Source organism: Orycteropus afer, unplaced genomic scaffold (genome assembly GCF_000298275.1).
Source record: "Orycteropus afer afer isolate SDZICR_OR568_19922 unplaced genomic scaffold, OryAfe1.0 scaffold00110, whole genome shotgun sequence".
Lineage (NCBI taxonomy): Eukaryota > Metazoa > Chordata > Mammalia > Tubulidentata > Orycteropodidae > Orycteropus > Orycteropus afer.
The window spans coordinates 6,311,389-6,329,336 of NW_006921697.1; the positions used below are offsets into that span (position 1 = coordinate 6,311,389).

The 17,948-nt window shown below is 47.3% G+C and overlaps 2 protein-coding genes across 2 annotated transcripts in view; one reads left to right on the plus strand and one right to left on the minus strand.

Moving 5' to 3' along the window:
* The window catches only part of GPX3 (glutathione peroxidase 3), an 11,246-nt gene extending 9,009 nt beyond the window's left edge, over nt 1–2,237 (plus strand). Inside the window, exons 3-5 of the mRNA XM_007943629.1 lie at nt 1,013–1,130; nt 1,529–1,628; nt 2,016–2,237. Coding sequence (XP_007941820.2) covers nt 1,013–1,130; nt 1,529–1,628; nt 2,016–2,237 — 440 coding nt within the window. The remainder of the gene's footprint in view (nt 1–1,012; nt 1,131–1,528; nt 1,629–2,015) is intronic.
* A 2,134-nt stretch (nt 2,238–4,371) lies between these two features.
* The window catches only part of TNIP1 (TNFAIP3 interacting protein 1), a 57,940-nt gene continuing 44,363 nt past the window's right edge, over nt 4,372–17,948 (minus strand). The window contains exons 11-17 of the mRNA XM_007943630.1: nt 17,322–17,450; nt 10,571–10,702; nt 9,378–9,503; nt 8,806–8,871; nt 8,165–8,356; nt 6,663–6,753; nt 4,372–4,406 (exon numbers count right to left, since the gene is read on the minus strand). Of these exons, the coding sequence (XP_007941821.1) occupies nt 4,372–4,406; nt 6,663–6,753; nt 8,165–8,356; nt 8,806–8,871; nt 9,378–9,503; nt 10,571–10,702; nt 17,322–17,450 (771 nt within the window). The remainder of the gene's footprint in view (nt 4,407–6,662; nt 6,754–8,164; nt 8,357–8,805; nt 8,872–9,377; nt 9,504–10,570; nt 10,703–17,321; nt 17,451–17,948) is intronic.

Consider the following 17,948-nt stretch of genomic DNA (forward strand, 5'->3'; position numbering starts at 1 on the left):
AGAGGGTGGGTGGGTAATATTTCTCAAAGTCATTCTAAAATAAATGTTAAAGATGATGGATCTAGTTCAGCCTTCCCCTCTCTAGAGATAAGGAAATGAAGGCTCAAGTGAAGAAACAACTGGGGTCTCAAAGCGATTAGTGACAGAACCAGGCTTTTTACCAGGTCTCCTGATCCCCCTTATGCCTACTCCTGTGTCTCCATAGCTGGGACAGAGTAAAGGACATGAGGGAACAGGCAGATTGAAGGCATCTGACAGCACCCCCTAGGCAAGGCTTTGGTCTAAGCACAGTCTGCAGGCTGGTGTGGGTTGGCTGGCAGGGGAGGCAGGAGTAACTTAACCCTAAACCATCAGCTGGCAGTAGTGGCCACGATTCCTAAAAGCAGAATGGCAGCTGGACTGTGGGGCCCGGGAGGCAGTGAGTGCCCTGGGACAGAATGTTTCTTCATAAACAGAAGAGCAGAATCTGTTTATGCAAGAGATGGACTGAGAGCTGATATTGCACAAGAGGCCTGGGGTCCCCAGAGGACGTGAGAGGGCTGAACCAGGGCCGTCCTTAAGGTCTTGAGTTCCCAAGGAAATGGGAGATTGTGAGGGCCCCACTTCAAACCAAAGAAGTCCTCTGTCTTCTTCCCAGGGAGTGGTGGCTCCTACTCCAGGAAATTAAATCCTGAGAGCCTGGGCTGGCCTGGGTGCAGCAGGCATGAGCCTTCAATTTACTGGCCCAGGTGGTGGGCCTTGGCAGTGGGTAGTTGACTCTGCTATTTGAGGAAAGGTTTTTGTTTTCCTCAAAACATCCAATCCATTCAAATTATAGTTAGATTGGAGCCAGGAGGACGGGACTTGCATTCCAGCTCTGCCATGAACTTGTGGGATGATCTTGGGCAAGTCCCTCCGCCTCTTCGGGGCTCAGTGTTCTCAGCTGTATGGTGGGTGAACAGATGGAGTGGTGTGGATGAGGCAAGGCTTATCACTAGCTTGCCCCCATCTTTGCCCTCTTTCCCTGGCACAGAACTGAATGCACTACAGGAAGAGCTTGCACCATTTGGTCTGGTCATTCTGGGCTTCCCCTGCAACCAATTTGGAAAACAGGAACCAGGAGAGAACTCAGAGATCCTACCCTCCCTCAAGTGAGTGTTCACTCAGCATCCTGAGAAAGCTATAGCACAGCCCTCCCTGTCCCCAACCCAGCCTCAGGCATCTCGTGTTGTTTCCTACTCATGTTGGACATTTATCAGCCACCAAGAGCTGGTCTCCCCTTCTATGAAACCTGTGTAGTGAAGGAAACAGAGGAGGGAGAGGGACAGGGATGACTGGTTGTGAAGTGCATGGGGTGGGGGGAATATGTGTCACAGAGTAGGTACAAAGGGCAGGAGATGGGAGGTGCCAACAAAAGACCAAGCTAGAAAGACTACAGACCACACCTTATGCCTGCTCAACATTCAGTAGCTCCCACTGTCTCCAATGGAATAAAACCCTCATTCCTGTGCTCACCTCCTTGGGACCAACATAAGAATATTCCTCACAGGCATGTGCGCCCAGGTGGAGGCTTTGTCCCCAATTTCCAGCTCTTTGAGAAAGGTGATGTGAATGGGGAGAAAGAGCAGAAGTTCTACACTTTCCTGAAGGTGAGTGAGCAGTGTTGTATAGGAGCTTCAGGGGCTGCGCTCTGGCTCTGGACAGTGATGCAGCAGTAACTCCTGGAGCCAGGCCCCTGTGGCAACAAGGCCAATGTCACCTCCTTGGCATCTACTGTTCCAACTAGAGGGATTGGCAGATGAGGCATTCACTGAGGCATGGGCACACCAAGGATGTCACAATCTGTTAGAGCCCAAGATGGGGCTGGGAGTCAAGTTTTCTGACTTCTAACAGGTGCTCTTTCCCCATTGCCAAGCTGTGCTGCTTCCTCCAGGGAGGCCTGGGGAGAAGGGTGGGAAAAGCCAGAGCCACCCCCCACCCATCCCACTCACTCCACTCCAAACAGGGTTGACACTACTTTCTCATCCCTGCTCCAGAACTCCTGTCCCCCCACCTCGGAGCTTGTGGGCTCACCTGGCCGCCTCTTCTGGGAACCCATGAAGGTCCATGACATCCGCTGGAACTTTGAGAAGTTCTTGGTGGGACCAGATGGCCTGCCCATCATGCGCTGGTACCACCGGACCACGGTCAGCAAAGTCAAGATTGACATCCTAAACTATATGAGGCAGCGGGCAGTCCTGGGGACCCAGAGGAAGTAACTGTTTTCTGCCCCACCCATGTCCATCACGCAGGGGCCCAGGGGGCTCTCTTCAGGAAGGAATCCATATCCAAGTGCACTACACACTCACCATGGACCCCAGGCCCCTATTATCTGAGGTTTCTGCCTGACACTGATGTGTGCACATGCCTAGGTTTGTACTGCTGTGTGTGCAGTTCACACACATATCCACAGGTGTGCGTAGCCACATGTTGTGTGCAAGGTATACCACGTTTTTACTGAGTGAATACCCAGGAATGTGTACCATGTATGTGCTCACAGCTGTGTGCCAGGTAGAGTGCTAGGGAAAAACACTCTCTCTCCACTTCTCTGTTCCAATGATAACCATCTACTTTCACTTGAACCCAAAGGAGCTTTGAGGTCCAGTTGTACTGCTCTAACCTGGACCTCAACTTTGAAGCTAACATCTCCCACTGCCTCCAAATACCACTGGGGTCACTAAAAGTCTCTTGATTCTACCACTCTGCCCAATGTCTCCTCCATCAAACAGGGATATTTTGTCCCAGCCGCTCCTCCTTCCTAAGAGCCCTCCCAAGCCCCTGCCCCCAACCCATAGTGTACCAACATTAGCCAGACAGTTGTGAGAGCAAGGGCTACGTCCTCATGACAGGGGCAGCATCTCCATGAGGGTGGGGCCCGAAGCCCCTGTGGCGGACCTCCCCCGAGCCTGTCCCATGGGCCAGCCCTTAGTGCATTCAGGCGAGGCCCTGGACAGAGATGCCACCCCTGCTCCTTTGGAGCACGTGCCCTCCCCCTCCTCCTGGACCACTGGCACTAGACTCATGCCCCCATCTTCCCAGTAAAGGCCTTTCTGCAGCATTTGAGTCTACTGTGGTTTTTCAATGGTGGCTGCCCCAGCCATGGGGCACAGGAGCAAGAGGAAGGGAAAAGAAATGAAGGGAGTGGTTTTTGGCTTTCTACCTAGGTCCACTCAGCTTCTCACTCAGCATCTGGAGTTTATAAAACCAGTTCACTTCACAACTCCTCTCATTCCTTCCCACCATCCTCCGACGTGGCTGGGGCTGAGGTGATGTGCTCCGTTTGGCAGATGAGGAAACTAAGGCTCACAGAAGGACCAGACTTTGTCCAAAGCCTCCTGACCTGAAAGGGGCAGAACTGGAACTTAAACCCAGGCCCCTGACTCCCAGCCCAGGGTTCTTTCCACTGCTCTGGGTGCCACACCCTCAGGGCAGCTGCAAGCAGGGCCCAAGGGGATGTCAGCTTAGAGTATGGTGACCTTGTGTGGGGAGTGCAAGAAATAGGGCACAGAAGAAAGGGGCCTTGGAAAGCAGCACTGAGATAGCTGGGAGGGGATTATCAGGGCATAAAAGAGTACCAGTCACTGAATACTCATCCTCAACTTATATTTATGTTTAAGAACATCGTGCAAACAGCTGCCAGGGATAGACGGCTACCCCAATCTGGGGCCCCAGGCACCACAAGCTTCCAGCTGCGGGGCCTAGGGCTGAACGTCAGGGCCTGGTAACTCTGGGCTGGAGCCTTGGTGGATGTGGCTGGGTAGCTTTCATCCCAGGCTGCGGGTAGCACTGGCAGATGTGACTGGGTGGAGGTGGCAGGGGACCCAGCATCAGAACACCCTGTTACTCTCTTCTGCTCCTGGAGGCAAACCCGCTCTTCCTGTAGCTCCTCACAGAGGGGAAGGGATGGGTGCAGGGCAACGTCCTGCTATAAAACTTGAAGCAAAAATGAAACACACACAGAAAATAAAGTGGCACCTGGAGGGGCCGGAAGCACTTGAGAAAGTTTTGAAAAGGATGGGGCTTTGGCTGTACCCCACTTTTGAGACTGACTCCCCCAGAGGCATCAGTAAAGGACGGGAGGTCCAAACCAGACAAGGCCTCCTATCTCCAAAAGGAAGTGGAGGAAAGAGTTCTTCCAAATATCACTCCAAAAGCAGGGGCCCAAACGGAGCTCTCTGGGTGGAGCCTTCCGAGTCTGTAAACTGTTCAGGTTGGAGCCAGGCATGAGCTGACCTCCATCTCAGCTGCCCATCCTGCTGAGGTCACACAGAGTACATGGTCTCTAGTTTTTCGGTGATCTGAGGACAGCCGGCTCTGCAAGACGAAGGTAGAGCCAAGTGACACACTCTGGCCTCACTGAGGGCCTTCTCGGTCGCTTTTTGTGGACTCTAGATAAACAAAAATTTTGAGGACTTGAAGGTTATGTGGTATAGTAGGCTTCAAAATCTTACATGGAACTTCAGTTACAGTACAAATAACAGCTAGAGTTATTAAGCAACACCAAGGCCAAGCCAGATGGACATAGGCACCGATGTATACTCATTTAATCCCACCCAGCCCTGTGAAGTGGGCATATTATTATCCCATTATACAGGAGGTGACTGGGGCTCAGAGAGGTTTAAAAAGATGAGAGGGGCCCACAGACACACATTTAGGAAGTGGTGGAGCCAGGATTTGAACCCTGTCAGTCTGGCTCCAGACCCTAGAAGTAGAGCAGTTCTTGGGTCAGGGGGACAGATATGGGATCTAGAGTCATGCTCACTTGGCCCTTGTGATGATTAATTTTATGTGTCAATTTGGCTAAACTATAGTTGCCAGTTGTTTGGCTAAACACTAGTCTAACTGTTGCTTCATGATGTTATTTTATGCTAATTGTAATGTAAACAAACACCATCCAAAAATTAAAATCAATCAGTGAAAAAGGATGTTTCTCTAAGGTAAGTTTTGCCTCAAGAATATAAATAGGTATTTTGGCAGAACTTTTCTCTACACTTTTCCTGTCTCCTGACCTACGGATCTTGGAACAAAAGCCTACAGGAGTCTTCAGCCTGTCACCTAAGCTACAGCTCTTAGCTGGATTTGCCAAATCAAAACCAAATCCAACGCCAATGAGTGGATTCCATCCCTATAGGACAAAGGAGAACTGCCTCACAGGGTTTCCAAGGCTATAAATATTTACAGAAGCAGACTGCCTCATCTTTCTCCTGCAGAGCAACTAGTAGTTTCCAACTATCAACCTTCTGGTTAGCAGCCCAATGCTTTAACCACAGCACCACCAGAACTACAATTGCATGAGCAAATTCCTTGAAGTAAATCAGTCAATCAATCTCTCTATATATAATTATGCCCAAACACACACACACACACACATCACTGGTTCTTTTTCTCTAGAGAACTCAAAGACAGCCACCTCTTGCCCTCGTTAAAGCAGCTTCCCAGGGCTTCCACAGAACCTCTAGGCTGTGTGGGGAACTAGTAGAAAATGGCAGGCCAGGCTAATCCCTCCTTCCAATCTCACTAAATCCTCCAAACCATACTCCCTCCAAGTCGTTCTGTAGCCTCTCCCTGCACAACTTCTGTAGAGGGGTACTTGCTACATCCTGATTCCATTTCTGCACAACTGTGACTATTAGCAAGTTCCTCTTCCTGCTGAGATGGACTCACTCTCCTTGTAGCTCCCATCCACTAGTTGTGATTCGGCTCCCAGAAGCCCCACAGGCAAAGCAGTGCCTTCTACCCCTGAAAGTCTTTCAGAGTAAAGTCAGTGAGCAAGGGCCCATGGTCTGGACTAGAGAACACAGCCCCAGTCCCTTAGCCTTTTATGGCAGACACTGTAGTCAAAGAGAGCCTTTTTCAATGCAAATCTGGTCATGCCACCCTGCTTTAAGACCTTCCAAGGACTCCAGGTCATTCTCAGGATGAGACCAACCCCCTCTGTCCTACAAGGCAGTGCATGGCCTGACTCCCCAGCCTCTCTGACCTCATGTTGCCCCTCCCTTCTCCTTCTTCCCATCTTGTTCTCTGCTCCAGCCTTCTCTCAGGTCCTGAAGGCAGCCACCCTCCACCGCTTCCCACCAAGGCCTTTGCACTTGTCATTTCCTCCAAAATCCTGCCCTCCTCCCCTACCTTTTCACCTAGTTAATGCCACTTGTTCTGAGGGTTTCAGCTTGTTCTATGGTGTCACTGCCTAGGAAGCTTTCCTAAGCGTCAGTGCAGGTCAAGTCCCTTTGTTATCTGCTCTCACATAAACCTGCCCTTCTTCCCTCAGGGCACTTACCCAGCATATAATCATATGCTCGTTTGTGTGATGTTTGTATTCACCTCTGTCCCTTTCACTAGACACTCAGCTCCACAGGGACAGAGACCAAATCTGTTTATGTTCTCTTTCAGAATCTCTAGCACCCAGTACAGGCCTGGCATTCACACAATAAACTATGATGAACAAAAGAATGGATGGAGATAGCTCAAATCCTATCACCACCCCAGTCACCATCACTCTCCTTTCAACAGGATTTTGGAAAACTGAGCCTCCCCTCTGCCAAGATCACAAAGTAGTAGCATCACTCTCAAACTGGGACAACCCTGACAGATAAGAAGTTATCTCTCCCAAGGGGAACAACCCAGTACTTAGGGAGTATGCTCACCTAGCTCTGCAGGCCTGGCTGTAGATGGGTCCATCACTTGGGAGCTCTGATTCCGTATCCCTCCACGAGGTGAATGCCAGGCATACTCTGGCTAGAACAAAACTAGTGCTAAGTAATCAATAATTACTCAAAAAAAATCATAACAGCAGCTACCATGCAACCTACCAAACCCAACCCAATGACATCGAGTTGATTCCAACTCATAGTGACCCTTTAGGACAAAGCAGAACTGCCTCATAGGGCTTCCAAGGCTGTAAATCTTTATGGAAGCAGACTGCCTTATCTTTTTCCCACAGAGGGGTTGGTGGGTTTGAACCACCTTTTAGTTAGCAGCCAAGAAGCTAACCACTGCACCACCAGAGATCCTCTCTATCATGTAATGATGATACTAAACAGACATTAGCAAGTGTAATTCCTTCCACCCGTCATCCTGTGGTAGCTGCGGGTTGTTGTGATATTGGAAGCTATGCCACCGGTATTTCAAATATCAGCGCAGTTACCCAAGGTGGAGAGTTGTCAACAGAGCTTCTAAACTAAGACACACTAGGAAGAAACGCCTTGTGATCTATTTCCAACAATCAGCCCATGAAAGCCCTACAGATCACAATAAAATATCGCCTGGTATTGTGCTGGAAGATGAACTAAACAGTGGCTACAACAATGGACTGAGCATACCAATGATGATAAAGACGGTGCAGGACCAGGCAGCATTTGGTTCTGTTGTATGCAGGGTCACCATCCTCACAACCACCCAGGTACCATCTTTATTTAATAGGTGAGGAAACTGAGCTCAAAGGGATTAACTTACTAATGGTTATATGGCTGATAAAGTGGCAAAGCCTGGATTTGAATCTAGGTCTTTACAACCCCAGAGCCAGTCTCTTAAGCACCACAATACACTCCAGTGTTTAAAGAAGATGTATGTAAAGAATGGTTATATGGGGAGAACGTGGAAAAGATGCCAGATAGGTGGCTGCTGTACTTGTCCAGGTGAGAGCTGAGGGAATGCTTGAGGTGGGGTTGTGGCAGACAGGCTGGAGGAGAGGGGCAGGCAACAGCAGCTCTTTGGAGAAAGATAGTAAGAAACGAAGAGAAGGGAAATGAAGGGAGGGGAAAGGAGGGGGAGAGGAAACAAAAAAGAAAAGGAAAAGGAATGAGAGAGAAAGAATGGTGAGGATTTGGTACCTAGTTATATGTGGGTTTTAAGAAAAAGTCAAACCCCAACTAGTACCTCTAGCTTGGAAGGGTGGAGGGACCCTCCTTTCTGTCATGCTCTGTACTCAGCCTTTTCTGTCCTTCACCAGTAATCCTGACAAGCTCTGGGCTGCAGAACCCTCACCCCTGGAATGGCAGGCCAGAGCCCAGCCCTGGCCATCTGTCTGCACATCAGTGCTCCTCTGGAAAGCATTAAGAATGCAGTTTCTGGCCTCTTGCATGCCCCTCCCCTCTGCAAAGTGCTTGGGGTGGTCTGTGCATGTCCTGAAGTGGAGGGAGAGACTCACCACATGGAAGAAGCGTGAGTTGGGGAGTGGAGGTGGGTGCTCCATGGCCATAGGGGGTGGAGGGTAGCGGATCTGAGACCAGTCTTCAAAGCCGTGGTGTGGCACCAGGGCTGGCATGGGTGGGTAGGCATAGGGGTAGGCCCCGCAGAGGTGTTCTGGGTGGGGGTCCACATGGTAGCGCTCTCCCGAGGACTGCAAAAAAAAAAAAAAAAAAAGGCCAGTGTCTAACTGTGGTTTGCAACAGGCTGCTCAGACCATCCCGGGTGACACCAACGTTATCTCCCTCTGTTGAGAATCTCAACTCTCTGAAGGTTGGTACATGAACACAGTAGGCTAGGTACAGGGGCACAGAAGCCTGTACATTGACACAGAAGGTTGGGTACATGTGAACGGGAAGCTGGTTCATGGGCAGGGATGGCTGGTACACAAGCAAAGCATTATCAACAATGATGATAAGTTAACATGTCCTAAGAACTTACTTTGTGCCAAGTACTGTTCTAAGTGCCATACCTGTACTAACAACTCATTAGTCAAGTGGCAGAGTACAGGACATCTGAGCAATTACTGTCTCTCCCATCAGACTGTAGTTCTCTGAAGAAGCTATGATGAGGCCAAGCGCTGCTTCCTCCCTCAAGCCTCACCTTTGCTTTTCTCTTCTGCTGTTTGAGGGCTTCTTTCACCTTCTCCTCTTCTTTGAATGCTTTTATCTGAGAGAAGGAAGGAGGATAAGAAAACTGTTGGCACAGGTGGTTCCTGGCAGGGCCTGGATTCAGGGTCTAATCAAGGAGAGGCTGGTCATCCCTAGGGAAGGCCCAGGCTGTTGGCTGCAGGTGAGCCTCATCTTGCATGATCTGACCACAGGTGTGGATGGCTCAGGTGTGCCTGACTGCTTCTGTGCTGCAGTACTTAGCATCTTTCAGTTCCATTGTAGGAGAAAGTGGATGGCTTAGGGCAAACTCCTAAACTGCTCTTTTAAGACATCAACATGGATTATGGACTGTCAGAGCCAGAAGGTATCCTAAAGCAATAGTGTTAAATCTCTTCATTGTACAAAGAGAAAAGGGAAGGGCTTGCCAAGATCACAGTACTCTAGCAGCAGAGCTGGAAGCAGAACCAGGGAGTGAGTGGCCCAACCTCACCAGGGATCTCCCTGCCCAGACCCCTCCCCATGAGGGCAGGCCAACTGTCCTTTCCTTGGTCCAGTCACTCTCACCTGAGCATTCGACAAGGTGACTTGGGCCTGCAGTTTCTCCACCTGCTTCTTCAGCTCTTCCTTCTCCTCATTCATGCGCTCTCGATCACTGCGCTCCCTCTGGAAATCCTCCTCAAAGATCTTCACCTGGAGGGAGGGGGGATGGGCAGGTCAGGTGTGTGAAGGCTCAGACCTGCTCAGGCTCAGAACCTACCTCCTTCTGGGAATCTCAGACATTGGGGTGGTTTCACCAGGTCTCGGGGAGACTGTGGGGTATGGAACAGGTGTACCTCCAGCCCCCATTGTCAACTTCAATAAGGGCAGTTTTGCATTCCTGTTTTATATTCTAAGGAGTGCTGGTGGTGCAGAGCTCTGGTGGCTGCTTACCACAAGGTCAGTGGTTTGAACCCACCAACCGCTCCATGGAAAAGATGAAGCAGTCTGCTTCTATAAATATTTATAGCCTTGGAAACCCAACAGGGGTGGCTATCAGAATTGACTTGATGGCCATGAGTTCGGTTTTATACTCTGGCCTTTGAGGTAGGACTTTATTTGAATAAAGAATACATGACCAAAAAGGAAAGGCTGAAAACCATCCACCAGCCCAACCCTTTCATTCCGTTAAGACACACAAGAGTTGGAGGTGACAGAACCAGAGTGTGGGCAGAAGACTGCAATTCAGGTTTCAGACTGCAGGCATGCCTTGACAGAGGGGCTGGGATGAATCTGCCTCTGCGTGAGCTGCCCCTACCACACCACACGCCTGAGCCTACTGTTTCCATCCTTACTGTGGATCAGTGCAATGGTGACCTGGTATAAGATGACAAGAGGATCAAAAACCTGGCATTAAATAGAGTTTCCATAGGGGTGATGAAAAGGTTTTGGGACTAGACAGAAGTAGCAGTCGCACCAGCTCTGTTGTGAACATATCAAATGACACTGAAATAATTCACTTTTAAATGGTTCAATTTATGTTACATGACTTTCACCTCAAATAAAAAAATAACATTAGGTAAATAATAGCACAGGTAGGGCATCAAGATGGCCAAATCATGAAGATGGTAGAGTAATGACATAAAACAGGGACCTATTTCTGGAAAGAAGAATTCTATAACCAGGTTGAGAGGTCCTGGCCAATGACCATAAATGGTCTACTAATTGCAGCTTTCACATGACTCCCAGCCCTTCCACCTGACCTCCTCCACAAGCCTCACCTGCTGTTTCAGCAACTCATTCTGAGTGACCAGCTCCTGCTTCCTCAGGAGGGCCCCTGTTCCTTCTGGGTTCCCAAATGCTGCTGGTGGAGATGATGGAGAAGTCTGAATGCTCAGTGCCTCCTCCAGGGCCTAAAATTAGGGAAAGAGGAGACAAGACCTTCAGCAGAAGTCCCTGGAAGTCAAGACCCTTTGGGGTGGTCATCCTCAGGGAGTCCCCTCCTCATACTAATAATACTCATTCCTCCACCACTACTATTTAATAAATGTTGTCTTATTTACTAACACTCTACACTCATTATTTCACTGAGTCTTCTCCACAGTCCTCTGAAGCAAAGACTAGGATCACTATTTCAATTTTATAGATATGAAAACTGGGGCTCAGAGACCTGAAATAACTTGTCCAAGGTCACACAGCTATTGCATGGCAAAGCAGGATTCAAATCCAGAGTATGCTCTTAACAGGCAGGCTAACCTGGGGTTCTCATGCAGAAGGGAGAATCTCCCATTCTCTAAGCAGGTGTAGCTCAATTCTTAGCACTGGGAGCTAGAAAGAAAAAGAAGTCCTTTGGGGAAGCCCTGCCCTGAGATTTCTCAGATTCCTCTGGATTCTTCAGTTTCAGCAACTCATTCTACCCAAGCTAACACTTCTATCCTCAGCTCTTCTGTAGCTAGACTACAAATCAAAAGAACCAAACTCACTGCCCTCAAGTCGACTCTGACTCATAGCAACCCTTTAGGACAAAGCACAACTGCCCCATAAGGTTTCCAAGGCTGTAAATCTTTACAAAAGCAGACTGCCTCATCTTTCTCCCAGAGTGGCTGGTGTGTTCAAACAGCTGACCTTTCAGTTAGCAGCCAAGAACTTAACCACTGTGCCACCAGGGCGCCAATAAGATCATATTTACTTGTAGTGCCTAAGGCATTTGACTGCTAACCAGAAGGCTGGCAGTTCAAACCCACCAGCCAGTCTTTAGAAGGAAGGTTGGGCAATCTACCTCCATAGTGATATCGCCTTGGAAACCCAAGGAGGGGTCACTATGAGTCAGATCTGACTCAACAGAAGTGAGTTTGGTTTTTTTGGGGGGTTTATTTATTATTTTACCTTTCTAAGTCTAAAAAGAGGAGCTCTGGTAGCATAGTGCCTAAGGCACTTGACTGCTCGCCAGAAGGCTGGCGGTTCAAACCCACCAGCCACTCCTTGGAAGGAAGGTTGGGCAATCTACTTCTGTAGTGACTCAACAGCACATAACAACAACAACAACAACTCTAAAAAGAGGTTGAAACATCATCAAATAACTTTTTAAAAAATAAAATGAAAACCATCTTTAATTAACCTGGAAACAAAACCAGGCAAACAAAATACTATCCTTCATGTTAGCAGTATGCTCACATCTCTTAAAAGGTTTCTATTAATTGCTTTCTACTTCAGTGCTGTTAACATATTACTTTAGAATGCCTCTCAAGACTCTTGCAACTAGTCACCCTTTACTGCTGTCTTAGTTATCTAGTGATGCTATAATAGAAATACCACAAGTAGGTGGTTTTAAGAAATAGAAATTTATTTTCTCATAGTTCAGTTCTCATTCAGAGTGCCAGCTCTAAGGAAAGGGTCTTGTTTCTTCAGCTTCTGTTTCCTGGTCCTTGGAGATTGCCATATGGCTTGGCATCAGTCTTCCCCTGTTTCTTTGCTTGCTTGTTTAGTCTCTTTTATATCTGGCTACAGATTGACTCCAGATACACCCTTTGTTATTGTTAAGTGCTGTCGACTCCAACTCATAGTGACCCTATGCACAACAGAATGAAACACTGCCCAGTCCTGCACCAGCCTCACAATCCTTGCTATACCTGAGCTCACTGTTGCAGCCACTGTGTCAATCCATCTTGTTGAGGGCCTTCCCCTTTTTCACTGACCCTCCACCTTACCAAGCATGATATCCTTCTCCAGGGAATGGTCCCTTCGGACAACATGACCAAAGTAGGTGAGACCAAATCTGGCCATTCTTGCTTCTAAGGAGCATTCCAGCTGCACTTCTTCCAGGACAAATTTACTAGTTCTACTGTCAGTGTATGGTGTTTTCAGTATTCTTTGCCAACACCACAATTCAAAGGCATGAATTCCTCTTTGGTCTTCCTTATTCATTATCCAGCTTTCACATGCATATGAGGCAACTGAAAATTCTGGCTGGGATTAGGCACACCTTAGTCTTCAAAGTGATATCTTTGCTTCCTAACATTTTAAAGAGGTCTTTTGCAGCAGACTTGCCCAATGCAATATGATGTCTGATTTTTTGACTGCTTGCTTCTATGGGTGTTGATTGTGGACCCAAGTAAAATGAAATCCCTGACAACTTCAATCTTTTCTCCATTTATCATGATGTTACTTAATAGTCCAGTTGTGAGGATTTTTGTTTTCTTTATGTTGAGGTGTAATCCACACTGAAGACTGTAGTCTTTGATCTTCAGTAGTAAATGCTTCAAGACCTCTTCAGTTTCAGCAAGGTTGTGTCACCTGTATATCGCAAGTTGTTAATGAATCTTCTTCAATCCTGATGCTGCATTCTTTTTCATATAGTCCAGCTTCTCAAATTATTTACTCAGCATAAAGACTGAATAAACACAGGCAAAGGATACAACCCTGGTGCACACAATTCCTGATTTTAAACTACGTAGTATCCCCTTGTTCTGTCTGAACAATAGCCTCTTGGTCTATGTACATGTTCATTATGAGCACAATGAAGGGTTCTGGAATTCCCATTCTTCTCAATGTTATCCATAAATTGTTATAATCCATATATCTAATGACTTTGCAAGTCAATAAACATAAGTGAACATTTTCTGGTATTCTTTGCTTTCAGGCAATATCCATCTGATATCAACACTGATATTCCTCATTCCATGTCCTCTTCTGAATCCAGCTTGAATTTCTGGCAGTTCCCTCTCAATATACTGCTGCAACTGTTTTTGAATTACCTTCAGCAAAACATTACTTTCATGACATTAATGATATTATTCAATAATATCCACATTCTGTTGAATATCACCTTCCCCTTCCCCTTCCCCTAGAGCTTCCTAGAGAAAGCCTTCCTCTAGAGCTGGTACCCTCAATTTGGACCTGGAGCCTTCTAAACTATAAGAAAATAAATTTGTTTGTTAAAGCCACTCACTTCTGGCTTAAAAAGTTATTTCTGTGATAGAAGCACCAGGTAACTTAAATAGTGGTGAAGTATGACACCTTTTAGCCTCCTAAAATTAATGTCCTTGCCACATGTAAAACACATTCACCACATCATATCATCCCAAATGTCTTAAGCCAACTCCAAGTCCAAATCTCATCTTCTGAATCACCTAAATCAAATATGGGTGATATTCCATTCTGGAGCAAAATTCTTCTTCATATGTGAATGTGTGAAATCTAGACTATAAGTTACCTGTTTCCAAAGCACAATGGGAGAACAGGCACATGGCAGACATTTCCATTACAAATGGGAGAAATGGGAGAGATAGAAGGGATAATGGGCAAAGCAAGTCCAAAACCCAGCAGAATGATTTACATTAGCTCTCATGGCTTGAAAATAATCCTCTGTTCTTTGGACTTATCCAGGCAATGGCTCACCCTCCAAACTCTGGGTGTTGGCCATGCCCAATGGATTCTGGGGAGGCTGCTTGACCCTAGGCTTCAACTTTGCCTTCCAAGCCCAGTAGGACAGCAACTCTGCTCCCTTAGCTTTGGGCAGCCCCATTCTCCTAGTCTGAGTGGCAACTCTAACCCTTCAGCCCTAGCAGGCCCCATTCTTCTGCCCCTTGGGTATGACAGACCGACCTCCTCAGCTTTGAGTGGCAGCTCCATCCCCCTGGCATACTTTAACAACAGCCCCACACCCTGAAACTGAGATGGCAAAGAGCCAACTCTTTGAAGCCTAGTAGGCTGTGGTCCTATCCTTTGAGATCCAGGAGACCATGACCCCACCCTCTGAAACCAAGAAGGCTCTGCTTCATGTACTCCTTACAGTTCTGCTGATCTCCAAGCTGCTCAGGGATGTTCCTTTTTTCTTGGAGGAAAACAGATATAGCTCCTTTGGCCTGTTTCCTGCCTGTAGAATTCTAAGTGGCAGACAGTTTCCTTTCGTCCTGTCTGACACTTTCAGATATGTTTTCTGCTGTGGTAGTCACAGGCTTAATCTCTTTAACAAAAGAGTGTATGGCCACGTACTTGGTGACAATTCCTAGTTTATAGAACAGAATATTCCAATCTTTAAGGTCTGTTTTCATTTTACACAGTTCATTTTTAAGTCCAACTCTTTCTTCTTGCATTTTATTACTATAAGTGGCAAGGAGAAACCACGCAGTTCCTTCAAGATCTTACTTAGAAATCTCCTCAGTCAAATATCCAGGCTTATTACTTACAAGTTCTACTCTCCACTAAACATTTGAACATAGTTCAAACAAGTTCTTGGCTACTATATAAAAAGCATCACCCTTCCTCCAATGTCCCATCACATGTTCTTTTAAAGCCTTACCAGAAACACATTTAACATCCACATTTCTAGCCACATTCTATTGATGGTACCATATATATTGTCTAAGATGATAGAGACTCTCTCTATAGCTCCTTTACTTCTTTCTGAGCCCTCATCAGAATTACTTTTGACACCCGTAATTCTACCAATAGTCTCTTCAAGGCAATCTAAGTGTTTACAATTAGGTACCTTAAAATTCTTCCAATCTCCACCAATTACCCAGTTTTAAAACAACTTCCACATTGTAGGTATTTGTTAGAGCAGCAACCTCACTCCTGATGCCAAATTTAGTCTTAGTTACTTGGCGCTGCTATATCAAAAATACCATAAGTGGATGGCTTTCACAAACAGAAACATATTTTCTCACAGTTTAGGAGGCTAGAATTCTGAATTCAGGGTGCCAGCTCTAGGGGAAGGCTTTCTCTCTCTGTTGGCTCTGGAGGAAAGTCCTCGTCTCTTCTGAGCTTCTGCTCTTGGGTGATCTTCATGTGGTTTGGCAACACTCTTCCCCCATCTCTGCTTGCTTGTTTGTTCTAATATGCTTTTTTCATATGTTGTAAGAGGCTGACTCAAAACACACCCTGCACTAATCCTGCCTCATTAACAAAGACAACCCATTTCCAAATGGGATTGTAAGCATAGAGGATAAAATTTACAACACATATTTTGAGGGGACACAATTCAACCCATAACAACCACCGCCTGGATTTTAGCCCTCTAGTCAGCACGCACTTGGCTTACCAACTCTCAGCACGGCACAGATGCCTAATGTGGAACAAGGCACAGAGTCCCACAGGTGGAGGTTCACAGGCCGCCTGCTTCCCTGAACCATAGGGAGCCTCGGGAGACCTTTCCCAACTTGGCCCTCTTGGTCCCTCTTGGCTTCCTCAGAAACACAAGGACTGCTGAACTCAGAGTAAAGTCAGGATGCTCTGAGGAGAAGCTATAGCTCCACTTCATTCTCCTATTCTGCCCATTTTTTAGATGAGAAGAGCAGGTCCAGGGATGGGGAAGAACTTGCTCAAGATCACAAGCAAAGAAAGTTGTCTGGCTTGCATTAGTCATTTGCACAGTATATCTATCGCCAGCAGCAATGCAAATAATGCCTAGAAAGCAGGGATCCTTCCCTGATCGGCTCTACTGTCAGTGCCGTGTATAATATTCTGCCCAGATTCAGAGCTCCAAACCCTCTAGCACATGACAGATCATTTTTACCTCTCAAAGAACAGGCTTCAGGATTCCAGACTCAGCATAATCAATGCTTGTAAAACAGTAACAATGAACAGAGAGTATTACCCGCAGCAGGGCTGGGATCCAGTGAACACCAAACACTTTCCAGAGCCCATTGTGACCAGGGCCAGGAGAGAGAATGAGAAAAAGAGGACAAATGGAAAAGCTGAGCCACAAACTTAATAACTGCTCTGTGCTGTCAGAGAACATTACCTTTCAAGGCTCCTTCCTGTAGCACATTCCCTCTAGCCCCTACACTGGAAGCTACGCAGTGCAGGAGTTACTCTATCCAGAGTTCAGATAGCAAAACCAAGTCCCAGAGAGGTTAAAGTGGCCAAACTGGGATGGAACCAAAACCAAGCCCTGGCCTATCCCACAGGCTCAGACCAAAGAGTTTCTGCTTTACCCAGCCTCTACCCTGGAGTACCCCGTCCCACACCTAAACTCCACGAGGGTGGGAACCTTTGGGCCTGTGCTCACCCACTCCCTTCAGAGTGTTAGCTGGACATAGCTTGGTGCCAGGCATTATAGATAAACAATGGGGAAGAGAAGCACCTGCCCACTGTGTCATGGGAAGGGAGATAATTAAAGACATAACAACTAAATAATGTAAGAAGGGGTATGGTAGGAAAAGTTCCTGGTGCTTTAAAAGCATATAACAAGGGACGTGGATGAGAGTCATGGGCAGCCTCCTTGAGGATGTGACGTGAAAGCTAAACTTGAATGATAAGCTGGGGTGAGGTAAGTGAGTATAAGGGGCAGAGTGGCACCATTTGAGGAAAACAGCCTGTGCAAAGGTCTGGAGGTCAGAGCCAGCACAGGCTCACCCAAGGGGGTAGAACACTGTGTGTGGGGGCAAAGGGCAGTAGAAGTAGGGGCTGGAACTGCAAGGTTTTGCTGAGGCTCCTCCATGCTAGCTCACTGATGAAGTCACCCCCGAGCTTCCCGCTGGGCTCAGGGAAGCTCTGCCTATCCAAAGGGACTAGGGCCAAGGTACTCACCTTGTTGAGTCGCTGGATCTCCTTTTCCTGGTACTCCCTTTGCCGAGTGAGTGGGCTCAGCTGGTCCTGCAGGTACTTGACTTTCTGGCGCAACTCCCTGGCCTCTGTTGCCAGCTTCTCCTTGTCAGCCTGCAAGGAAGACAGGATGAGGCTCGAGGCTTCTACAGAAGGCCTACATTGTCTACCCTACCCCTAGTTCAGGGGTACCCTACTTCTTCTCACTCTTCACCCAGCAGCCATCCCACTGACTGCTATGCTAGACAGTTGGGGTCAAAGTGAAAATGCCCATATGCCGCCAGCCCTTGAAGAAGAGGGCTCAGCTGAGTCAAAGACTGGATTCTAACACCAGCTCCGTCAACTCACTGAGATGCTGGGCACCATTACAGCTCTGTCTTAGGTCTATCACGTCTCTGCCATGGACAAGATACTCTTAAATCTGTTTCACGTAGCCTAAAAATTGAATGTAAAAATTTGTCGTGTGCAATCATAAGAGATCTACATAAATGGAAGAACATCCCATGCTCATGGATAAGAAGATTGAACATTGTGAAAATGTCAATTCTACCCAAAGCAATCTATACATTCAATGCAATCCCAACCCAGATCCCATCAACATTCTTTAGGGAT